Raw genomic sequence first — 22,717 nt, 5'->3', positions numbered from 1 at the left:
TAAAAATTCATAGGAAGGTATGTTAGATATGGTGAAGACAACAGCGAATGCTGCTTTTTTTTTTTTTTTTTTTAATAGAATGTTTTTTTCCCTTCATGCTAAAAAATCAGTAGTAACATCTTTATTGAAAGAGTCTAACATGGACCCTTTAGTCAAAGAGCATTACTGATTAATTTCACATCTAGTCTTTAAATGAAAGGTTATTGAAAAGGTTGTTTCTTTTCAGTTGGTGGACATCTTATCTTACCTAAGAGAACTTGTTGGTCATATTTCAGCACATGGACAATTCTGACTACTCTGTTAGATGAGCTCCTCAGAATTTTAGATGACAGTGGAGAGGTGGTAGTTATCCTCCTGAACCTATCTGCCACCTTTGATATGGTCAATCATGACCTTTTGGCTGATTGATTGAAGGCAGTGGGGTTCGGGTGATTGGTTCTAAGGTGGTTTATTGCAATCCTCAAGGAGAGATTCCAAAAAGTGTCCATGGGTAGCTATTCCTCTGCTCTCTGGTCTTTATCATGTGGACTGCCCTAAGGGTCAGTGTTGTCCCAATTCCTTTATAACCTTTATAACCTTTATATAGAATCATTATGTAGGATCTTAAAATCAAAAAGCCTAAAATATAATATATTTACAGACTATGTGCAGGTACTTTTTCCCATAACATTGATAGGTGTAGAAGAGTTGGAAGGGATTCATCAGTGTTTGGAAAGGATATTGAATTGGTGTAGGAATGCAGATTCAAATTGAATATATTTACAACAGAGTTATTGTGGGAGAGGGGTTATATCGAACCAGATTCAAGGTTCTAGGTACAATTAAATGACCAAGGGTTTCCAATTTGTCAATTATCCGGGAGTTCTGATTGATTTGGGGTTAACTATATGTTTACAAGTTTGAGCCATGATTAAATCTGCCTTTGCCCAACTATGGGAAATTTGTAAAATTTGCCTATATTTATCCCTTTATGAAGAGGCAACAATAGTGCAATCACTTAAGATGGCAAGACTTGACTATTGCAATGCTGTTTATGCTGGTTTACCTCAGAAATTGTTGAGGCAGCTAGAATAGTGGGGGACTTAAAAATGAGAGACCATGTGTCCCCCATTTTGAAGAGCCTGCATTGACTCCTTATCGAATTTTGCATTAAATTCAAGATTCTTATATCCATCTTTAAGACAACTCATGGGCTAGGCCTAGATTATCTTTCAGGCAGAATGTCACTCTTTATACCAGGCAGATCCCTCAGATCATCACAAAAGGCCTCTTTTGTATCCCAGGGAAGGGAAAGGTATGCCCTAGAGAGAACTAGATGAAAGGCTTTTTCTATTGTCACACCAAGATAATAGAATAGTTTATCAGACAAAATTAGAATTCAGAAAGATTATTTGCAATTTAGGTAACACATTACGACATGGATGTTTCAACATGCCTTTCGATGTTGGAACTTTTTTTTGAAGACTAGGAGGCAGGAGGTGTCAATGGGAGGGACTCTAGAAGCAAATGAATAAATGGCTTGGGGAGTTGGAATAACCTGAGGGATACACTATGCTGGGAGGTAGATTGGGTGGTTAATATGACTATTATTGTATATTAACTGTTGATTTAGAGAATGCTTAGTTTTTTTCTTTTTACATATTTACATAGTAACAGAGTAATAACAGCAGAAAAGGACCAAATGGTCCATCCAGTCTGCCCAGCAACCTTCTTATTGTAGTATCTGCCACACCGTGCAGGTTACACCCATGTTTCTCTTAAGGGTAGTAGCTGCTGCTGTGTGCAGTTATTCCCAAGCCTTATGATAACCCGTAAAAAACATTTTCTGCTAGCAACATTTTTACTGGGTGTTGAGCCTTCTTGAAAATACTTTTCTATTATATGTTTACATTTTTGGCATTTATGAATATCTGTTGAGATTGTTATATGGTTTTATTTTATTGTGACATTTTATGTTATAATTGATAATTTGTTTATTGTAAATTGCCTCAAGTGCTTTGGAATGTTATCCATAAATGTAAATAAACAATAACTCCCCTCCACCAACAGCAACAATGTCAAAATCCAACCAGTTGGATCTTCCCAAAAGTAAAAATGAGAGAACTCAAACATTAACATTTATCTTATGTATTTTATTATTTCAATTTGATAACTCACCCTCTCAATAAATCTCAAGGTGAGGTACAATAAAAAATACACATACAGGCCAATGCAATATCATGTGCTCAGGCTGGCATGTCCAAACCAGAGCATAGCTAATAGCGCTCATCATATGTAAATGGCATGTTGATGAGGCTATTAGCTAGTACCCCCATGTAAAAAATAACCGTGTTCCTGTCGTGCACATTTTAATACTCAGAAATTAATTCCAGCCCGGAGCTGGCGTTAAAGTCTTGCGGTGCCCCAAAGCTTTAACAGAAAAGCAGAAAATACTGCTTTCTGTGGTTCCTCCAACTTAATATCACCGCGATATTAAATCGGAGGAAACACAGAAAGCAGCAACATGAAAAAATAAAAGGCTTGACAGCAGTCAGGTTAGGAAAACAGACGCTCAATTTACGAGCGTCCATTTTCCTAACCTGTGGCTGTGCATGGGTTAGGAAAGCAGGCGTTCATAAAATTGAGCATCCGTTTTCCTAAGCTGCGCACAGCCACTTCTCCTGGGCATCCAATGCCGAGGAGGCACTAGGGATGCACAATTTCCCCTAGTGCCTCCTTTTTAACGCCACAGCTCCTCAGCCTACTGCATTGCTCGCCCGGGACAAGTGGATGGCACGTGTTAGGAAAGTGGGTGCTCAATCATGAGCGCTTGTTTTTCGCGTGCCGATATTGTACCATAACTAACAACCACAATTAAAAACTACATGATAAAACACAAAATAACTAATTTTACTAACAGTACATCCTGGAAGTTTATACACTGATTAAGTGTAATCCCTGAACAAATAACCATGCCTTTTTCTGAAACTGCAGCTAGCATAATTCCAAAAGAATATCAGATCTATTGGAGAGGCCTGGAGCAAAACATCCAAATGCTTGCTGCATACGAGATGTCAGCCTTGTATAAGTCAAAGAGTGAATCACTATAAACCCTGCTGGAAGTACAGCATAATCACAAGTTAGCTAGCTACACTGACAGAACCTAACCAGTTACATCCCCAAAAAGCGACAACGACAGAACTAGGTTTGTCACCTGGCTCCAATGTCAGAAGAAACAGGCTAATCCTGGATGGGGGAAATAGAGGGTGGAGAGAGGGCCGGGATAGGGTGGTATATGAGAACTATGTATGGGGGCGGGGGGGGGCCATGAGAGAGGCAAGGATGGGGGTAGAAGGGGTTCAAAAGAATGGGGAAAGGCAGCAGAGGGGTGTGGGAAAGCCAGGAGGAAGGTATGTGTGCAAGAAGTTCAGCAGGGATGATTGGGTGAGGGTGAAAAAATAAAATAGTGTTATGGTGGGGTAGAGGTGATGATGGGGCTGGGGCCATGAGAAATCCAGTGGGAATAAAAGGGAGACTAAGAATGGGTGACAATCATAGGTGGTGAAGGTGGAAGGAAGAGAAAACTAGAAGTGATTAAGGGGGAGGGGCAGGGGAGAGAAATGAAGCTAGAGGTGTGATGAGAGTGGAGGGGTGGAGTCAGAGATGGTGATTGGATGGGGAAGGATTTGAGAGAGACACACGGGGTTAGGAGAGGGGGGCAATGCAAGAGGGATGAATGCAAGAAGGTGTATGAGAGAGAGCCATAGAGGACACTGGAGAGAAGTGTCAGAGGGAGAGAGCATGAGGGAGTGGGAACAGAGAAGAGGGTATGAGGGCAGAAGTGAGGAGGGTATGAGGGCAGAAGTGGCTGTGGGCAGAAGTGAGGAGAGAGAGATAAGGGCAGAAGTGAGGAGGGTATGAGGGCAGAAGTGGTTGTGGGCAGAAGTGAGGAGAGAGAGAGATAAGAGTAGCAGAAGTGGTGGGGAGGGAGAGTTAATGTAGCCACTGCACCCCTGTCATTCTTCTTGTGGGGTTTGGGGAATGTTATGCTGGCGCTGCTGAGAGAGACGCTGGTAGGGGCAGGGTGGGGATTGAGAGAGACTGATAGTACAAGAGAGAGAAAGGCAGACATTGGGGCAGAGCGTGGGCGAGAGAGGGAGATGCAGGTCAGAATCATGTGGGAACATGGAGGGAGGATTGAGAGAGATTGGTGTGGAAAGAGACTGGTAGGAGGATTGAGAGATTGGAGGAACAGAATGGGATTGAAAGAGAGATACTGGTGGAGATAGGGTGGGGGAATGGAGAGACACTGATGGGGAGAGGGTGGGAGGATTAAAAGACTTGGGGAGAGTGAGGGTTCGAGAGAGACTAATGGGAACAGGATGAGATTGTGAGAAAGAGCGAGAGTTGCGAGGACAGGATTGGAAGAAAGTACTCCCATCTCCCCCCTCATTTTTTTTAAAATGTGAGGATCTTTCCCATTGTGCATTCCAATTTTTTGGTTCTTGGTACATGGAAGGTTGGCTACCTCTGGCCTAGTGCTTAGAGTAATGGGTTGGGACCAGCCTCCAAATCCTGCTCCTTCCACTGGCACTTGTGACCCTAAGAAAGTCATTTCATCTTTCATTGCCTGGGGCACCCATTCAGACTGTAAGCTCTTTGGTTAGGGTCTTATTGTACCGTATGGCAATTGTTGTAGAGTGTGACAATTAAATGTTCATATACAGAAATGTTGAGAACCTTCTGGAGAAGAATGGTGTTCCTTCTTTGTAATGATGTCTGTTTACTTCAGATCGGCCTTCCAACTCTGTGTGCTGAAGCCAGAGAAGAAAAACTGTGTCCTTGAAAAGTTTAGAAGATAGGAAGAAACTACATGAAACAAGGTTATTGCTGGTATGTCCAGTTTCTAAGGAAGGGTTAAAGAGGAGGAGAAGAAAGGAATGGTTTTCTTGCCTACTGTGTATACAGAATACACAAGACTTTGAGGCTGCCCTTAGGAGAAAAACCTGAAAAGGGAACTTGCACAGCTTCTGCCCTAGCTATAACCTTGCTTTCTCAATTTCTGCAACCAGCAACCAGTTCATGCTGTGAACATTTGCCCTTTTCCTTTGGGTGGCAGTTTAAAAACTACTCAGCTATCTGGTTTTATTGCTACCCCCACCAAACTTGCCAATATTTAACATAAAAACAAGACTTTGGGTCAATGTCTACTTACTATATTCCTTAAAACAAGAATTAAGAATATGTGCTCCATCTGAAGAAGCAATCATTATTAAAAAATCATAGATTTATATTCAACAGCAGGAGTTCTCACAACCCAGTCCTCAGGACACATCTGATCAGACAGGTTTTCAGAATATCTGCATCTTGTCTGTAACATGTTCTGAAATCTTTCACGTTGGAAGAGCTTTAATAAATAAACAATTATGATGAATATGCATGCAATAGATCTGCATACAATAGATTTGCAAGAACTGCCTCTATCTCAAGCGATTGCTCAGGGAACTTCCTGTTGAGATGGGTTCCAAAGGGTGGAGTTATGACCTCTCCCATAGTCAATATTTCTATACTATTCTCTACTGGAAAATAGAGAAATCTGCCATCATTCACTGAAAGATCTTTCTAGGAACAGTGTCTCCAAATGGATTTATTTTACGCATACCCTGACAGGAATGAACCTTACTCTTAAACTAGGGTACGTTGAGTACAATATCAAGCTGTCAAATTTAACTAATGCTCTCCTCAATACTTTCATTGTGCCAAAGAGAGCTTCCTTCTGGAGCTCATAGGGTGTAATATAATCAAAATGTGTTTGGAAGTTCTTTTAATCAGGCCGATGGCACCTAATTTCTGTTGAGACTCTCTCATAACCTGCACATTTTAAAGGGACTCCTCCTGGGAACGAAGATGCACACTTCCTCAAAGCCTAAACTCTTTGACTATTATTGAAAAGGGAAGAGAGAAAGAGATAGGGGTCAGAAAGAACAACAAAGAGAAAGAGATGGATAAAGGAAGGAGAGAGACAAAAGAAGCAACATGGGACTCAGCAAAAGAGTAGACAAAATAGAAAGTGTTAGAGAAAGATAGTAGATTGTACATGATTGAGAGCAAAGAAAAAGATACGTGAGAGGAAAATGTGCTTGCAAGTGTGAAAAAGAAAGACGTGAGTATGCATGTTTGCTAGGGACAGGCAGGAATACAAGACTTTCAGTCCTGACCTTATTGATCCGGCAGATACAGTACAATATGACAAGGCCTAACCCACAGGTTGTCAATTCCAATTGTTTCCTGCAAAAATTCAATAACTGTTCTTGCGTAATCTTCTTCCCTGACGGATCAATCCTCGGTGAAATCCAAAACCTTTCTTCCGTTGATGAGAAGGGGTGCAGGGTGATCCTACCTAGGTCTCTGGCAGCTCTGAATGTGGGCGAGGGGGAGGAGGGTGGAGGCAGACACTGCTTTTCCATCTCTCTCAGCTGCAGGAAAACTGGTGAGAACAGGGATGGGTGGAGCAGGGCTGCCTGGCTGTGGAGTATGTTTGTTTCAATAACAGAAGGGCAGAGAATGGCGAGATCAGGCTGTATTTTGTTAGAGCTGGAAGCAGACATTTCTCCCAAGGCCTTAACAGTTATTCTGCACTGTATAGCACCGAATCTCCTGTGTTTGCTTGTGAGTTTTTATTGCAGCCCATCTGGTTCCTGCACTGGGGGAGGGTAGCGAGGGAAGCTGTAGAATGGAAGGAGATCAAGGTTTGAATAAAGGGTACCTAAAGAAAAGGAAAAAAAAAAAGGGTCTCCAAATTTACTTGTTTTTATTTTCTCTTTGCCTGACAGGTGGGAGCTGGATCTGTCTAAAGGAAGGAGGTGGAAAAATAAAAGGCAAATCAAACAGAGGATATAAGTGAAACGAGTGCAGATCTTCAGCTGTACCTAGCAGCATCACCATGGCAACTGGAAAATACAATTAAAAAGGCAAGTGAGACAGAAGCGGAGCAGATGAGAATGTCGTTCCTTGCCTTTGGACAGAAGGAAGTGAAATAATTATGCAGAAAAGAAAAGGATATTTGACAAATCCTGTCACACAGTGGAGAAGGGAAGTGTCCTTCTATTAAAAGGAATGTGCCACTGCCTACCTCCAAGACAGGGGAGTGCCATGAGAGTTACTGAGAGCATCTACTTGTGGGTATATTACTGCTTGATTTCACTCACCTACTAGGACTGAACTAGTTGGTATTGTCCTTATTGGCCCACCAGGTATTGGATCATACTACTTTTTTTCACAGGGTACACCTAGCACAAAGATTGAAAGCCATTGAATATCTCTTACTGAGAAAGGGAGAAAGAGAGAGAGCTCACCACCTCTCCAGCTCCTGTCTGCTGTACCATGGGATGTAGGCAAAGCTCTGAGGAGAAAGAGGCAGCGCGGCGCTCCCGCAGGATTGATCGCCACCTGCGCTCAGAAAGCCAGCGGCAGCGTCGTGAGATCAAACTCCTGCTCCTGGGCACGAGCAACTCTGGCAAGAGCACCATTGTCAAGCAGATGAAAATCATCCACAGTGGTGGTTTCAACCTAGAGGCCTGCAAGGAGTACAAGCCCCTCATTATTTACAATGCTATTGACTCGCTGACACGCATCATCCGGGCCCTGGCCACCCTTAAGATTGAATTCCATAACCCCGACAGAGCTTATGATGCTGTGCAACTGTTTGCCCTGACTGGCCCTGCTGAAAGCAAAGGAGAGATCACTCCAGAGCTCCTGGGAGTCATGAAAAGGCTATGGGCAGACCCTGGTGTGCAGGAGTGCTTCTGCCGCTCTAATGAATACCACTTGGAAGACAATGCTGCCTATTATTTGAATGATCTGGAACGAATTGCTGCTCTAGATTATATCCCCACTGTAGAGGATATTTTGCGTTCCCGGGACATGACCACAGGTATTGTGGAGAACAAGTTTACCTTCAAGGAATTAACCTTCAAAATGGTGGATGTGGGTGGGCAGCGATCTGAGCGTAAAAAGTGGATCCATTGTTTTGAGGGAGTTACGGCAATAATCTTCTGTGTGGAATTGAGTGGCTATGATTTGAAATTATATGAGGACAACCAAACGGTGAGTGCAGTCAACTTCGCCATTTACTCTTCCTATATTGGATTTATGCATCTGCCAGATTTGTAGCCTATTGGTACTGATTGGACTAATCCATGGTCTATAGTAGTGTAGGTGGTGTTTTCTTTTTCTGATGAAACAAAGGGCAGAGAAAGTAAACACAACCTAGCACTACAGCAGGCTATGGGGAAACTAGGTTGGTACTAGCAAGCTAAACACTCCAGAAACCAATTAGGTTGGTGTTGGCAAGGTAGTGGAGGCCAGGTACTATCCAGCATGGACACAGGGATTCAGGAGGCAGGAAGATTGAGCAGCAGCCTCAATAGTTTTGGATGCTGTTTAGATTGTTATTAAGCTTGGTCAGAAGACATGGGAGGGGGACCCAGATACTGGATGAAATAAGGGATCTTGTATGGTCATCATGATAAGGAGAAATCCTAACAAACGAAGGTGCTCGCATAGCCAGATCTGTCTGGCAAGTTATACAGCAAAACTCAGAGTCTGGATGTTCAGGCAACAGCTGCATTAGGCTGGATGACAGAATTCATTTAGCAGCTGGGTCTGTCTGGCAGACTATGCAGGGGACTTAGGAGGTTGGATGTTTGGGCAATGGCCACACTGTCTGCCCAAGATGATAGCATACAATGAGAAAGATAACAAATGGTCCTAGATTAGGAGATATTTCTTACAAGTGGTCATGTTCTGTGCCTGGCAGCTGGGATATTTTCTTGTACTGTGTAGACTGGATGGGCTAGTTGGCATTTTTCATCCATCATCTACTATGTTACTATGGTAGAATTATCATATCATTTTTTAGACTGCAACAATATTTCTATATAAACATTACACATGGCTTATGTGACAAAGATTTTCTCCTATTTTCTGCCTATGGGAAAAATGGCTCAAGGTGAATTTTCAAAAGGGCTTTGTGTATAAAAATTGCATATATTTATTTATTTATTTGTAGGGTTTTATATACCGTTATTCGGTAGAGCCATCATAATGGTTTACAAATCTGCAATTATCATCCAACATATGCAATTATCTTACAATCAAATGGAGTTAACATAGTAGTTGGGAACAGTAAGGTTTTGTGAACAATCAACATATTTTCTTAGTCGTTGAATAACAGAATATTGCGGAGAACATTTTCAAAGAACTTAACGGATCAAGGGAGTGAGCAGGGAGGGGTAGAAAAGGAGGGTACATCAGGAGAGCATGAAGGAGGAGGATTATGCTTGCGAGTTCTGTTGAGTGCTGGGATGATCAGGTGTCAGATAGTTAGAATAGAGTTTGCGGAATAAAAATATGAATATAAGTAGCATGTTCTCATGCGTATTTTTTGTTTTACGTTTGCATTTTACTGGGGGGGGGAAGGGGGAGGGGCAGGCTAGAGGCCATCCAGGCCTAGGATGGGATGGCAAGGTACGCATGTTAGTGTGCATATACATTGCCAACATATTCGTACACTTTCATGCCTGCAATATCAGATTTGTCTGTTTGCAGTTTTGGGGTGGGAGGTCTGGAGGAGGACTAGGTGACCTGGAAAAGGTATTAGCAAACTGGTGAGTCCAAGTATGTGCGCAAGTAAGTATTTTCCAAATGGTATATGTACATACATCATAAATCTCCTGCCTCCATGTATATATTGGGGTTATTACATGTATATGTTATATTTTTACGCAACTAAAATGTGAGTGTGTATGGTCATAAAACGAGTAAAAAGTATGCATTTTCTTGCATTGGAAATATATGAGTGCACTTTCAGAGCTCCCGCCACACAGTGTATAACTTACTAAATCTCCATGCATAAATGCTATACCACAGATAGATAGGTTTGAACGTTAAGTTCCCTGTACATAGGGCGCATTGTTACTGTTTGACTGGTGCAAGTTTCCTAAGGCACATCAGTAACTTCAACATGTAGCTGCCCTCTTTGACACTTCTACACAGAAGAATCCAGCCATTTAATTTGGTTTTAATCACTTGGTTTCCAGAGCATTTCTCATTTGAGTGGTAGCTCTCTGCCACTAGTATAAAGGAACTGAGGCAATAGTGAGATAAGTCCCCCTTAGGAGTCTGGATAAAGACCTTTTAAGCTTAAAGACAGCTGCTAGGAGACTCTGTCCTAACTTGGAAGAGGAAAGTGGGATGGAGAGTCCCTAAGTTAAGAGAGCCTGGTTAACTATGGAGGACAGTAGCTATTGGAGATAATTTCCACAGGAAGTAGCCATGAATCTTTCATGGAAGATTTTTGCACTTCCTAGCTCTTGCTTCTAACAACGAATCCACCTTTGCTTTATTCTCATCACATTTTTTGAGCAATTTTCAAAGGGCTCCTCCATGGTAAATATTGTCTGTTTACCTGTGGATAAAGCTCCTTTCAAAATTGCCCAGGGCAGGGAAAAGGTGCAGCACCTGGGGAGGACTATCATGGCAAAGGATACATAGGAACTTTATTTGTAACTCCCCACCGAGCAAGATATTTTGAAAGGGAGTTTCCTTTTAAAATTGAGCTTGCAGGCCAAAAAGTCCTTTCATACCCAAATTCTGCCACTAGCATCATTGTTAAGAACAGGAATTCTATTGCATCTGAAACCAAATATATGCTATAAAGATATAAATAAATCGAGTCATGCGCCGAGGTTAATGGAAGAAATATCGTTAGCAAGGTGGGTAAGAAAAGGATTTTACTTGTTTGGAAGCAGAGTTTGCCACGGTCATATTGGTGCTGCAGAAACATGTTACACAGTTTGAGAGTCTTGTGGCTAGAGACTCTCTGGTGCAACAAAAGAAACAGGAAAATTATATTTGGACACTTTCTGATAGAGTTCGAAGTGAAAAAAAGAATAATCTGTAAATTGCTTTCACTAACTGGAATTTTCTTTAGGGGAGTTTGGGCGAGGGATATTAATATGAAAAAAATCATCTTCTCTTTCTGTTTTGTGTTTGGGGAGGGGGAAAATATACAATGTATAGATGTTTATCTTTTGTTGTTCTGTGTTAATACTAAAAAAAATATATATATATATCAATAAGCAGAGAGCCATTGTAATGACAGAAAAAAAGCTAACTGGGTCTATGAGTGTCTAAGTGCAAATCTATATATGAATCTGTTTGTGTGTGCTCATGAGCCTGTATAAACATAAGTTCATGTTTAATCATGTCTCAGTATATGTTTATGTGGACATATGAACATACCTAGTAGCTAAAGTTTAGGGATGCATGTAGTATATTTATAGCATCATGTAAAGGTGTGCATGTTAGTGTTCATGAGTATGTTTAGGATAAACTGATCAAGGCTCTTCAGCTTGGAGAAGAGATGACAGAGGGGATATGGTAGAGATAGAAAGGGAGCAGTTATTTACACTATCAAATAGTACTAGGACTGGAGAACATTCTCTGAAATGAACAGGTAGCATATTCCAGCACTGCCATAACTACTGAGCATTGGCGATTTCACCTCTCCCATCCTAGAGGTCCAGCTAGAGTTGCAGTCTTCTAGCACTGTTCTGGAGTCTCCAGGAATTAAAGGTGTGAATAAACATGTGAATAAAGGTGAGCCATTGATATAGTGTATCTGGATTTTCAGAAAGTGTTTGTCAGAACCCCTCATAAGAGACTCTTGAGGAAATTAAAAAGTCATGGGATAGGAGGCAATGTTCTATTGTGGATTGGGAACTGGTTAAAAGATAGAAAACTTACCCCTAGATTCATCAAAATGCTATAATTTGGCATGAGTAACGCATGTGATGAGAAAAAGGGGTGTGTCTATGATAATGAGAAAGAGCGAGAGAACACGACTCTTTATAAGGCCTTCATAGTAGTTAACTATTTATATCACTATAGAAGGACCAGCTAATAACTCGAGGTAAGGTTTTGGTGGTGGTTTAGGGTTTTGGGACAAGTTTTACAAGCAGAGTGAGATGTACAAATAGCATAGTACACCTCAGTGAAGATTTAACATCATTTGGAGAGAGGAAGGTCTCACAAAGTTGAGATTTCTACAAAAGTATCATGTCAACTACTCACCCTAAACTAACCAATTGCTCTCCATCCCCACCTCACTTTCCCCTCCTCTCTCCACCTCCCGTTCCGACCTGACCCTCCCGCCTCCGAACCATAATCCCCCCCTCAGGCCATACACACCGTTCTATTAGCTTGTTGCTAGAAATTATTATTATCACTCTGTTAAAATGTTATAGTTGATCAATAAGCATATATCATTTATAAATAAGCATATTTCGTTTCATTGTAAAATATCTGTTCTATTCTGTTCCAATGTCATTTCGATGTAACAAGTTGTTCAACTGTAAACCGGGGTAAAGGCTAATTGCTAAACACCGGTATATAAAAGCTCTGAAATAAATAAATAAATAAATAAGGGTACAATCGAGCTAGGGCGAGAGAACACTGTAGAGATCTCAACTTTGTGAGACTTTCCTCTCTCCAAATGACGTCAAATCTTCACTGAGGTGTACTGTGCTGTTCGTACATCTCACTCTGCATGTAAAACTTGCCCCCAAAACCCTAAACTACCACCAAAATCTCACCTCGACTTATTAGCTGGCCTTTCTATAGTGATATAAACAGTTGAATACTGTGAAGGCCTCCCCAGAGGCTCTCTCTCTGCTCCACTCCTCTCCCCCTCCCCAAGCCCCGAAAAGCAATTTGCAATCTTTATCGCAAATTGTTACACAGCCATTTTGGGCATTTCACACAGCTTAACGCCAGGAAAAAAGGTGTAGTTATTTCTGGCATTAAAAAAGTGCAATAGCTTGTGGTATGCTGTTGCAGTGTGAAAATGCCCTTCATTTTCATTAATCTCGCCCAAACCCCTCCCCAATCCTGCCCCTATGAAAAATGTGCATTCACCCAATGCGATACCATTACTATCGCATGCGTTATGGCATTATCACGGGTGTTAACACTATAACGCATTTTGATGAATGACCCTATTAGATTGTAAATCATCTGGGATAGGGAAACACCTACAGTACCTGAATGTAATCCGCTCTGAGGTGCCGAAAAGCAGAACATTTAATAAATAAATAAATATATATATAAGAGAGAGAGAATAGGGCTAAATATCAATTTTCTTAATGGAGAAAGATGAATAGTGGAGTGCCCCAGGGATCTTTACTGGGACTGCTGCTTTTTAATACATTTTTAAATGACCTAGAGATGGGAAAAACGAGTCAGATCAAATTTTCTGATGATACAAAATTATTCAAAGTTGGTAAATCACATGAAGATTGTGAGAAATAGCAAGAGGATATGCGAGACTGGGAGATTGGGCATCCAAATGGCAGATGATATTTAATGTGGACAAGTGCACAGTTCTACAATGGGAGTTGCTACCTAGGAAAAAGGATCTGGGTTTCATTGTGGATAATATGTTGAAATCCTCTACTTAATGTGCAGCAGTGGCTAAGAAAGCAAATAAAATGCTAGGAATTATTAGGAAAGGAATAGAGAATAAAACAGAGGATATCCTTGTGACCCTGGGCAAGACACTTTACCCTCCATTGCCTCAGGTACAATATTAGTTTGTAAGCCCTTTGGGGATAGGGAAATACCTATTGTACCTGAATGTAATCCTCTTTTATGTACACTTTGAAGTGCTGAAAAGCGTAATATAACAATCTAAATAAATAAAATACCACCTCTGCACTGCTCCATGGTCCGATCGCACCTCAAGAATTGTATGCAATTCTGGTCCTTGCATCTCAAAAAAGACATAGTCGGAATTAGAAAAGGTGCAGAGAAGGGTGACCAAAATGATAAATGGGATGGAACAATTCCCCTAAAAGGAAAGGCTAAAGAATTTAGGACTCTTCAGATTGGAAAAAAGATGGCTGAGAGAAGATATGACAGAAGTCTATAAAATAATGAATGGAGTGGAACAAGTAAACATGAATCTGTTTACTCTTTCAAAAAGTACAAAGACTAGGGGACATGCAATGAATTTACTAGGAAATATATTTAAGACATATAGCAGAAAATATTTTTTACTCAGTGCATAATGTAAAACTTGTTAAAACCCAATAAAGACGTATATAACTCTGGAATTCATTACTGGAGGATATGGTGAAAGAAGTTTGTGTAGCTGGGTTAAAAAAGGTTTGGGCAAGTTCCTAGAAGAAAAGTCCATAAACTATTATTAAGGTGAATTTGGAGAAAGCCCCTGCTTGTCCCTGGAATGAGCAGCATGGAATCTATCAACCTTTTGGAATCCTGTCAGGTACTTATGATCTGGATTGGCCACTGTTTGAAACAGGTTACTGGCTTGATGGACCTTTGGTCTGACCCAGTATGGCAAATGTTATGTTCTTAAGAAAGTATTTTTTCAATCAGCACATAATTAAGCTATGGAATTTGTTGCCAGAAAATCTGGTTAAGGCTAGTAATTTATTTATTTCACAGATTTATATCCTGCACTACCAACATTCCTAGGTGGCTTATAATAAATATTTTCTGAATAAAACAAAATTATAAATATACAACTAACATAGAACTATCAAACAATAAAATAAAAAAACAGCTTTTAAAAACAAACATAGAAGTAAATAAATATAATACACACAATAAAAACAGACAAAACAAAGCAGAAAATGACAACCAGTAATAATAACAAGTTGTCCAATAATAACAAGTTGTCCAATAATAGTTGTTGTCCAAACAAAACCATAAATAAAATTATCAATTAATACCTAAATCAATATATAATTTATGCTAAAAGGTTCATGGATGACTACTCAAAGACATGTTTAAAAAGAAATGCCTTTAACTGTTTCCTGAATCTTAATAATGATGTTTCCTGCATAATATCAGTAGGCAGACTGTTCCATAATTCAAGACCTGCTATACAAAAGAGACGACCCCTAGATTTGGAAAGCTTCAGCAATGTCTAGTAACATTCTCCAGACTGACCTCAATGATCTTGCTGGCTTGTAAAGCTTGAGGACAGAATTAACACACCTAGATGTGAGGCCATGAATTGCTTTAAAAACCAATAAAAACTTTAAACTTGACCCTCCAACCTATTGGCAACCAATGGAGATTAAACAAAACTGGAGAAATATTTGCCTAGAGTTGTACCTGAAATAATTTGGGCAGCGGAATTCTGTATAAAATGTACTGCATGCAGAGTCAACTGAGAAAGGCCTATAAAAAGTGCATACAATAATCCAGTGAAGAAATTACTAATAAATGTAGTACTATTCTCAGATCTTCCAATGACAAAATTGGTTTTAGTTGCCTTAGCATGCATAACTTATAAAATGAATTCTTCACAACATGTCTAGCTTGATGCATGAAGGACAAAGAAGAATTCATGATGACACCTAAATTCCACACTTGGTTGGAAATAGAGATCATCAACCAAAAGAAACTGCAGTATATCAGCAGAGAGAAATCTGTCAACATAGAGAATTTCTGTTTTATATCAATTCAGCACCAATCTATTATCGGATATCCATCTTTTAACAGTTCACAGACATGTCATGACTTTAGCTAGTGAGGATTCTACTGATTCACAAATAGGCACAAAAAACTGGATATCATCAGTGTAAAGACGATATCCTACATCTAAATTAGCTAAAACCTGACAAATTGAGAAAATGTAAATGTTAAAAACAGTGTAGCTGATAAAGCCGACCCCTGAGGGATACCAGTAGACAAAGGAAAAAATGACAGTTGACCACTTAATGCAATTTACTGGCATCTTGTTAACAAAAAATGAATTTAAACCATAAAATCACAGTAGCTGAAAAGGCACATTGCTTTAAGCATTGACTCAGCATACAATGGTCAATAGTATCAAATGCAAAAGATAAATCCAGAAAAACTAAGAAAAATCCTTTATGCTGATCAAATCCTCAACGAAAAACATCTATCATAGATAAAAGAAGGGCCTCCCTAGAATCAAAATGAAAATCATCTAATACAGCCAGCTCACCAATAAAAGAAACGAACTTCTTTAAGATTACTTTCTCCAAAACCTTTGCTAAAAAAGGGAGATTCGAAATAAGACAATAATTAGAAAGTCCAAAGGATCTAGGTTAGATATCTTCAAAATAGGTCAAACCACGGCAATATTCAAAAAAAACCCTCCCGAAGTGAGCAATTAACTAACAAAGCAACAAAATTGGCCAAATCTTCTCTTGAAAACTTAAATGAAGCATTAAATAAATTAGATTTGGGGCAAAAAGTATTTCTCATACATTCAATGATCTGAGCAATCTCTTGAGGAAAAAAAGATCAAATTTTTCCCATATACTTTGGTCATTAATCAGCAAATCATTTGAAGGGAAACTGCAGAAGGTGGGACTATAAAAAGTATTAAGATAATTGATCTCATGTAAGAAAAACTGGTCAAAACTTTGTGCAATCATCAGCATCATATGGCACTTTTGTATTGGTAAGAGCACAAACTGTGCAAAATAATTCAGATGCATGACTGGGAACATCACTAATGCATTTTGAAAAATAACTCCTCTTAAATTCATCAGTCCTATACTCCTTCAAGGGCATAAGATAAGTAGAAGAATCTTCACAAGATTTAGAAGCCCGCCAGCGCCGTTCCACCTGATGGAGTTGCTGCTTAGTAGTAATAAGATCATGACTAAACCAAGGAGTTTTATGGGTCCTTTTAGCTAAGAACTCTCTCATAGGGCAATAAGAGTCTAAAGTTTCTAATAGGGAGATATACCAGACAGATGCAGCATTATCAACTTTATTCACTTTCTTAGAGGAAAGTTGAGGGACCCTCAGCCTACGAAGATCATCAACATCAAAGTGGCCATGCTTCATTACTTTAGCTATAGGTTTACCAGAAGTAAATGACATAACTGGACAAGCAGACAATTTGACTAAGAAATGGCCAGACCAAGGTACTTGTGCAAAAAACCTTTAGATTCTCTAAAAGTAATAGAATCAGTTTTGAGGAAAAGCAAACCAGCAGCGCAGGTTGCTGGATGGCCTGAGACCAACCTAGATTGGTCATAGAAAAACAAAACAACTAGTTGACAATGGAAGAACATCTACATGAAGACTGAAGTCACCCAACACAATCAAATTCTTCACCTCAACATTAAATGATAGTAAAACCATAATTAATGTAGACGGACACATTTAAAAATGATGAGGGTGGGAGAGCAATAAATAAGACAAATGCATCACATTGAATTAGCTATAGTTAGGACTTCATAATGAGGGACAGCTTCAGTCTGGATCAAAGACATTTAAAGAAGATTTAATCAAAATTAGGAGCCCCCCACCCCGTCTTTCATCTATGTGTTTAAAAAATATTTCATAAACTGGAACCTGCAATTGGTTCAAATGGACCACATCAGAGTCAACCAATCAGGTTTCAGAGATACAACAGACATCAGATTTAGAATCTTTCACCAAGTCATACAAAACAGAAATTTTCTGTCAGATAGCTTGAATATTGATTAGGAGGATAAATAGGGGGAGAAACATTGGGAAGGTTGGAGATTATAGCCTTTTTAGAGGCAGCAAACTTTGCAGAATAGGAAACAAGTTACCTTCCCTACTATAAGAGATACCTGCATAACGGCCATACCCCATGATCAAGGGAATCCGCTTACCTATCAAAATGAGGGACTCCCGAAAAAGAGAAAAGTCATACATAAATCAAGATAGATAAGCAAAAAACTCAAACACTAAAAATTTAAAAAGCAAGATCAAAATTAAAAACAAAGATCTGGACATGGCCACATGAAGAAATGCACAAAGGTTTGGAAAAGGTTCTGGAGATCAGATCTGTAGATAATTATTATTAGTTGCCTCCAACTCTAAATTCTTAGGGAGAGCAACACAAAACACATTTTCATATTGAGGTTTGCCAGGTACTTCCATGCATTCAGGATGGGCCACTGTTGGAAACAGAATACTGAGCTTAATATGCCAGTGTAGGGTAGTGAGCCCTGCTGCTGCTGTTAAGTGTGCAAGCACAAGGTAGCAGTTCTTCTGCCTAGCCAACCACCTTCCCCTTGGGTTGAGCTCATAGGTTCTAGGGGCCGGCAGGTCTTTCCAGACTAGATCCGAGGGACGTGCTGAGGCTGGATCAATGGCTGAGCAGAGCGTAGTCAAGGTCCAGTCTGAGGTCAAGGCAAGCGGCAGGCAAGGCAAGGTCCAGGTCCAATCCAAGGAGGCTAACCAAAAACAGTCATTAGGGACAGACAAGGTCAGCGGAAAGAGGAACAGGACAAGACAGAACTCACAAGGGATGACACCCAGAACAAGGCAGGAGCAGGAACAATTGGTAACATGCTGGGCAACTTACAATGTCATACAAGCAGGAGACCTGTTGTGAAGGTGCTGGTTGGCTGCAGAGTCGAGGTTTAAAGTGGGAATGACAATATCAGACAGCACTGCAAGGAACTTCCCACCGCGGGGCCTACAATGTCCCAAAGTGTGCCCATGCCTAGGACTGGCATCGGAGAAGCAGCATGACAGCAGCAGCTTGGGGTGAGTAAGGCCAGGCACGGCATGACTGCTGCAGTCAGCCAAGCGTAACAGCCTTGGTCTGACCCAGTGTGAAACTTCTTACATTCTTATGTACAGGATTTTGGGCTGGATGGAACATTGGTCAAATCCAGTATGGCACTTATGTATATCTTGACATCTCCAGGAAAGATTTAGCTGAATTACTTTTAGCACCAGTCATATGGTAGACCTTTTTAAAACTTCTGATTATTGTAGTCTTGTTCAGGTCGGGAAAGATGAGAATAGTCTTCCCATTGTATCGCAGAGGAGCTCGAATCTTGGCTAGCTTAAGTATCTCTAGGGCCTGAGGGTATCAAACACACAGCACAAATGGTCGCAGGTATTTGCTCCAAAGATCACATGCGATGGAGTGCGATGCGCTCTCTCTAGCTCAAAAGGCATGACATAGATAATGTTAGAAGAGTGAATGACAAGTTATGAGTGATATAAAATGTACAAAGACAACTCTCAGACTAATACATGATGACTACTGATATGAAATTATGTAGCACAAATTACTATCTAAGCCCTCGAGTTAACATGTTTTAGATGTTAAGTTGCCCTATAATATGAATGTCACTTTTGTAAACCATTGTGATCTTCATTTGGATGACTGTATATAAAATGGTTAAATAAATAAATACATCCATACCTACAGTACTAGACTGCCGAACAAACCCAGCTGCTAGTTAATTCTATCATATTATTTATTTAAAAACATTTATTTAAAACATTTTAATCCTTTGTATTCATTGCAATTTGCCAGACAGACCCAATCATGCAGTTGTCTGTGTTTTCTCTTGGACGTCTAATATTACATTTTACTCACTTGCCATTCATTCTGGCAACTCAAAACTAGTTGTGGAATCATTCAAGTAAGGCACAATAATACAAATAGTGACATGTGTCACTATTTGTATTATTGCTGTCTCTTCACTTTTTTGCAACTAAGGACCCTCTGGAAATCTCCTACTGTTTTAGTCTCCAACATTCTCTTTTGGGTTGGGGGGGGGGGGGGGGGTATTTCATGCATCCACTACCCTTTCCATGTAAATATATTTTTTGATGTTGTGCTTGAGTTTAGCCCTCAGAGCATCACATCAGGACCCTTTGTTCTAGAACTTCTATTGAAAAAGATTTGTTTCTTGTACATTATTACTACTTTTAAAAACAGATGTCAATGAACCATTGTCTAACATACAGAAGGAAGAGTATTGTTACAAAGAAGATAATACTGCTTAAGATGTAGTGAAATAAGATGGAGAATGATGGAAAGGATTAATTGATAAAATTCAGATGATGGGTTTGGCCAGGTGCAGAAGATCCCAGTTCAATTACCAGAGACAACTTCTCTTCCCTGGGGCAACCAAAGTTTGAAGTACTATGCAGATAGTACTAACAATTCTAGGGAAGGAGTCATAGATTTCACCTAACAGCAACACTTAACTGGCACCAAGTTCTGATGTGAGCTTAACTGTGTGCCCATCAGCTGAAGAACCACTGCTATGACATCCAGACTGTATAAAGAAGAAGGGGGAGACTGAACTAGAGAAACAGCATGAAGGAACATGCAGAGGGAGAACATAAGAACATGCCATACTGGGTCAAACCAAGGGTCCCATCAAGCCCAGTATCCTGTCTTCAAGTCACAAGTACCTGGCAAGTACCCAAACATTAAATAGATCCTATGCTACTAATGCTGGCAACAAGCAGTGGCTATTCCCTATTGATTAAGAGCAGTTAATGGACTTCTCTAGGAACTTATCCAAACCTTTTTTAAGCCAGCTGCACTAGCTGTCTTAGCCACATCCTCTGGCAATGAATTCCAGAACTTAATTGTACACTGAGTGAAAAATAATTTTCTCCGATTTGCTTTAAATGTACTACTTGCTAACTTCATGAAGTGTCCCCTAGTCCTTGTATTATTCAAAAGAGTAAATAAGCATTTCACATTTACCCATTCAAGTCCTTTCATGATTATGTGGATCTTTATCATACCCCCCTCAGCCTTCTCTTCTCCAAGCTGAACAGCCCTAGCATCTTTAGCCTTCCCTTATACAGGAGTCATTTCATGCCCTTTATCACCTTGGTTGTCCTTCTCTGTACTTTCTCCAGTGCAGCTATATCTTCTTTGAGATGCAACCAGAACTGCACACAGTATTCAAGATGCGGTCTAACCACTGAGCGATACAGAGGCATTATGACATCCTCTGTTTAATTTGCCATTGCCTTCCTGTCTGCCACTGCACACTGAACCGATGATTTCAATGTATTAACCACTATGTCGCCCAGATCTTTTTCCTGGGCAGTAACTCTTAAAATGGAACTTAACAGTGTAGCTACAGCATGGGTTATTTTTTCCTGTCTGCATCACCTTGCACTTGTCCACATTATATTTCATCTGACATATGGGCGCCCAATCTTCCAGTCTCGCAAGGTCTTCCTGCAATTTATCACAATCAGCTTGTGATTTAACTACTCTGAATAATTTTGTTTCATCTGCAAATTTGATACCCTCACTCAACATACCTCTTTCCAGATCATTTATAAATATATTAAAAAGCACTGGTCCAAGTACAGATCCCTGAGGCACTCCACTGTTTACCTTTTTCCACTGTAAAAACAGACCATTTAGTCCTATCTCTGTTTTCTTTCTTTTAACCAGTTTGTAATCCACAAAAGAACATCGCCTCCTATCCCATGACTTTTTAGTTTTCTTAGAAGCCTTTCATGAAGGACTTTATCAAACACCATATCTACTGGTTCACCTTTATCCACCCCTTCAAAACAATATTGCAGATTTGTGAGGCAAGACTTCCCTTCGGTAAATCCATGCTGGCTGTGTCCCATTAAATCATGTCTATCTATATGTTCTGTGATTTTATTCTGTATAATAGTTTCCACGATTTTTCCCGGCACTGAAGTCAGGCTCACCTGGTCTACAGTTTACTGGATCACCTCTGGAGCCATTTTTATATATCAGGGTTCATTGGCCAACTTCCAGTCTTCAGGTACAATGGATGATTTTAATGATAGGTTACAAATTATTTGTAATAGGTCTGAAATTTCATTTTTTAGTTCTTTCAGAACTCTAGGATGTATACCATCTGGTTCAGGTGATTTGCTACTCTTCAAGTTGTAAGTCCAGTTTGCTACATCTTCCAGGTTCACCATGATTTGGGTCCATTCATCTGAATCATCACCCTTGAAAACTCTCTCTGGAACAGGTATCTCCACAACATCCTCCTCTGTAAACACCGAAGTTCTGATTTATATGCACTTACAGGAGTTAGTCAACCAAAAAAAGATGGAGGTGATGGGAATAAGAAGAAAGCCAGTGAAAAGGTTAGGTAAAACAGACCAGTAACCTCTTACTAAATAAGATTATAACTATATAGCTACAGAGTCTCGCCATCCTATTGCTGTCAGCACATTGCCTTCCTTTTGGCGTCAAGACACGAAACAGTTTTGTTATTCTGGACATGCTGGACAGAAATTTTATGGCATGTGGAACCAGAGAAGCAGGGTCATCAGGAATTGTTTAAGTAGGGCTAAGAATTAGCTCATCGATTCAATAGAGCTCACTGTCAAGAGGTACAATACTGGCAGGGGGATATGGGCAAAGAGCTCAATTCATCCGCTTAGAGGCTGGAAAGGAGGCCATGATGGATAACTATTCAGAAAGGTCAGACAAATTGTGAAAATGCAATTTTGAGTTTGAAAACATCATCCTTGGGAATTTGAATTGCGGTAAATAGGCCAATAAGCATATAAAAAGTCATTTGGGACTGGCCAGGCTTGGAACTACAGAATGCCTTATCCACCTTATTTCAACATGCATGAATGTTATGCCTTTTTGAAGAAAGTGCATAGCAATGAATCGGTTGTAACAGAGGCAAGAAGCCAGAATTGCTTGTCCATACATGAGTCACAATCATGTTTCATTTGTAAACTCTCCAATGCTGATCTAGTTACAGTGGATATCTAGGAGAAAGGATGCACTCAGACACATATTATAAAAGTATTTTTACAGTTCCAAAAAATCTGGCAAAATGCCATATCAGGCTAGAAAGCATGATCACCATCTGGCTTGCTATTTAACATGTGCCAAATTATACAA

General features: G+C 40.0%; 2 protein-coding genes across 2 annotated transcripts in view; one reads left to right on the top strand and one right to left on the bottom strand.

Moving 5' to 3' along the window:
* RSPH14 (radial spoke head 14 homolog) overlaps positions 1 to 22,717 on the bottom strand; it is a 124,609-nt gene that overhangs the window by 26,543 nt on the left and 75,349 nt on the right. The window lies entirely within an intron of this gene.
* The window catches only part of GNAZ (G protein subunit alpha z), a 69,625-nt gene continuing 54,259 nt past the window's right edge, over positions 7,352 to 22,717 (top strand). Inside the window, exon 1 of the mRNA XM_029620129.1 lies at positions 7,352 to 8,085. Coding sequence (XP_029475989.1) covers positions 7,363 to 8,085 — 723 coding nt within the window. The 5' untranslated portion in view covers positions 7,352 to 7,362. The remainder of the gene's footprint in view (positions 8,086 to 22,717) is intronic.

Source organism: Rhinatrema bivittatum, chromosome 11, assembly GCF_901001135.1.
Source record: "Rhinatrema bivittatum chromosome 11, aRhiBiv1.1, whole genome shotgun sequence".
In the NCBI taxonomy this organism is placed as follows: Eukaryota; Metazoa; Chordata; class Amphibia; order Gymnophiona; family Rhinatrematidae; genus Rhinatrema; species Rhinatrema bivittatum.
Note: the sequence above shows the minus strand (reverse complement) of the source record. Positions and strands in the feature narration are given on the sequence as shown.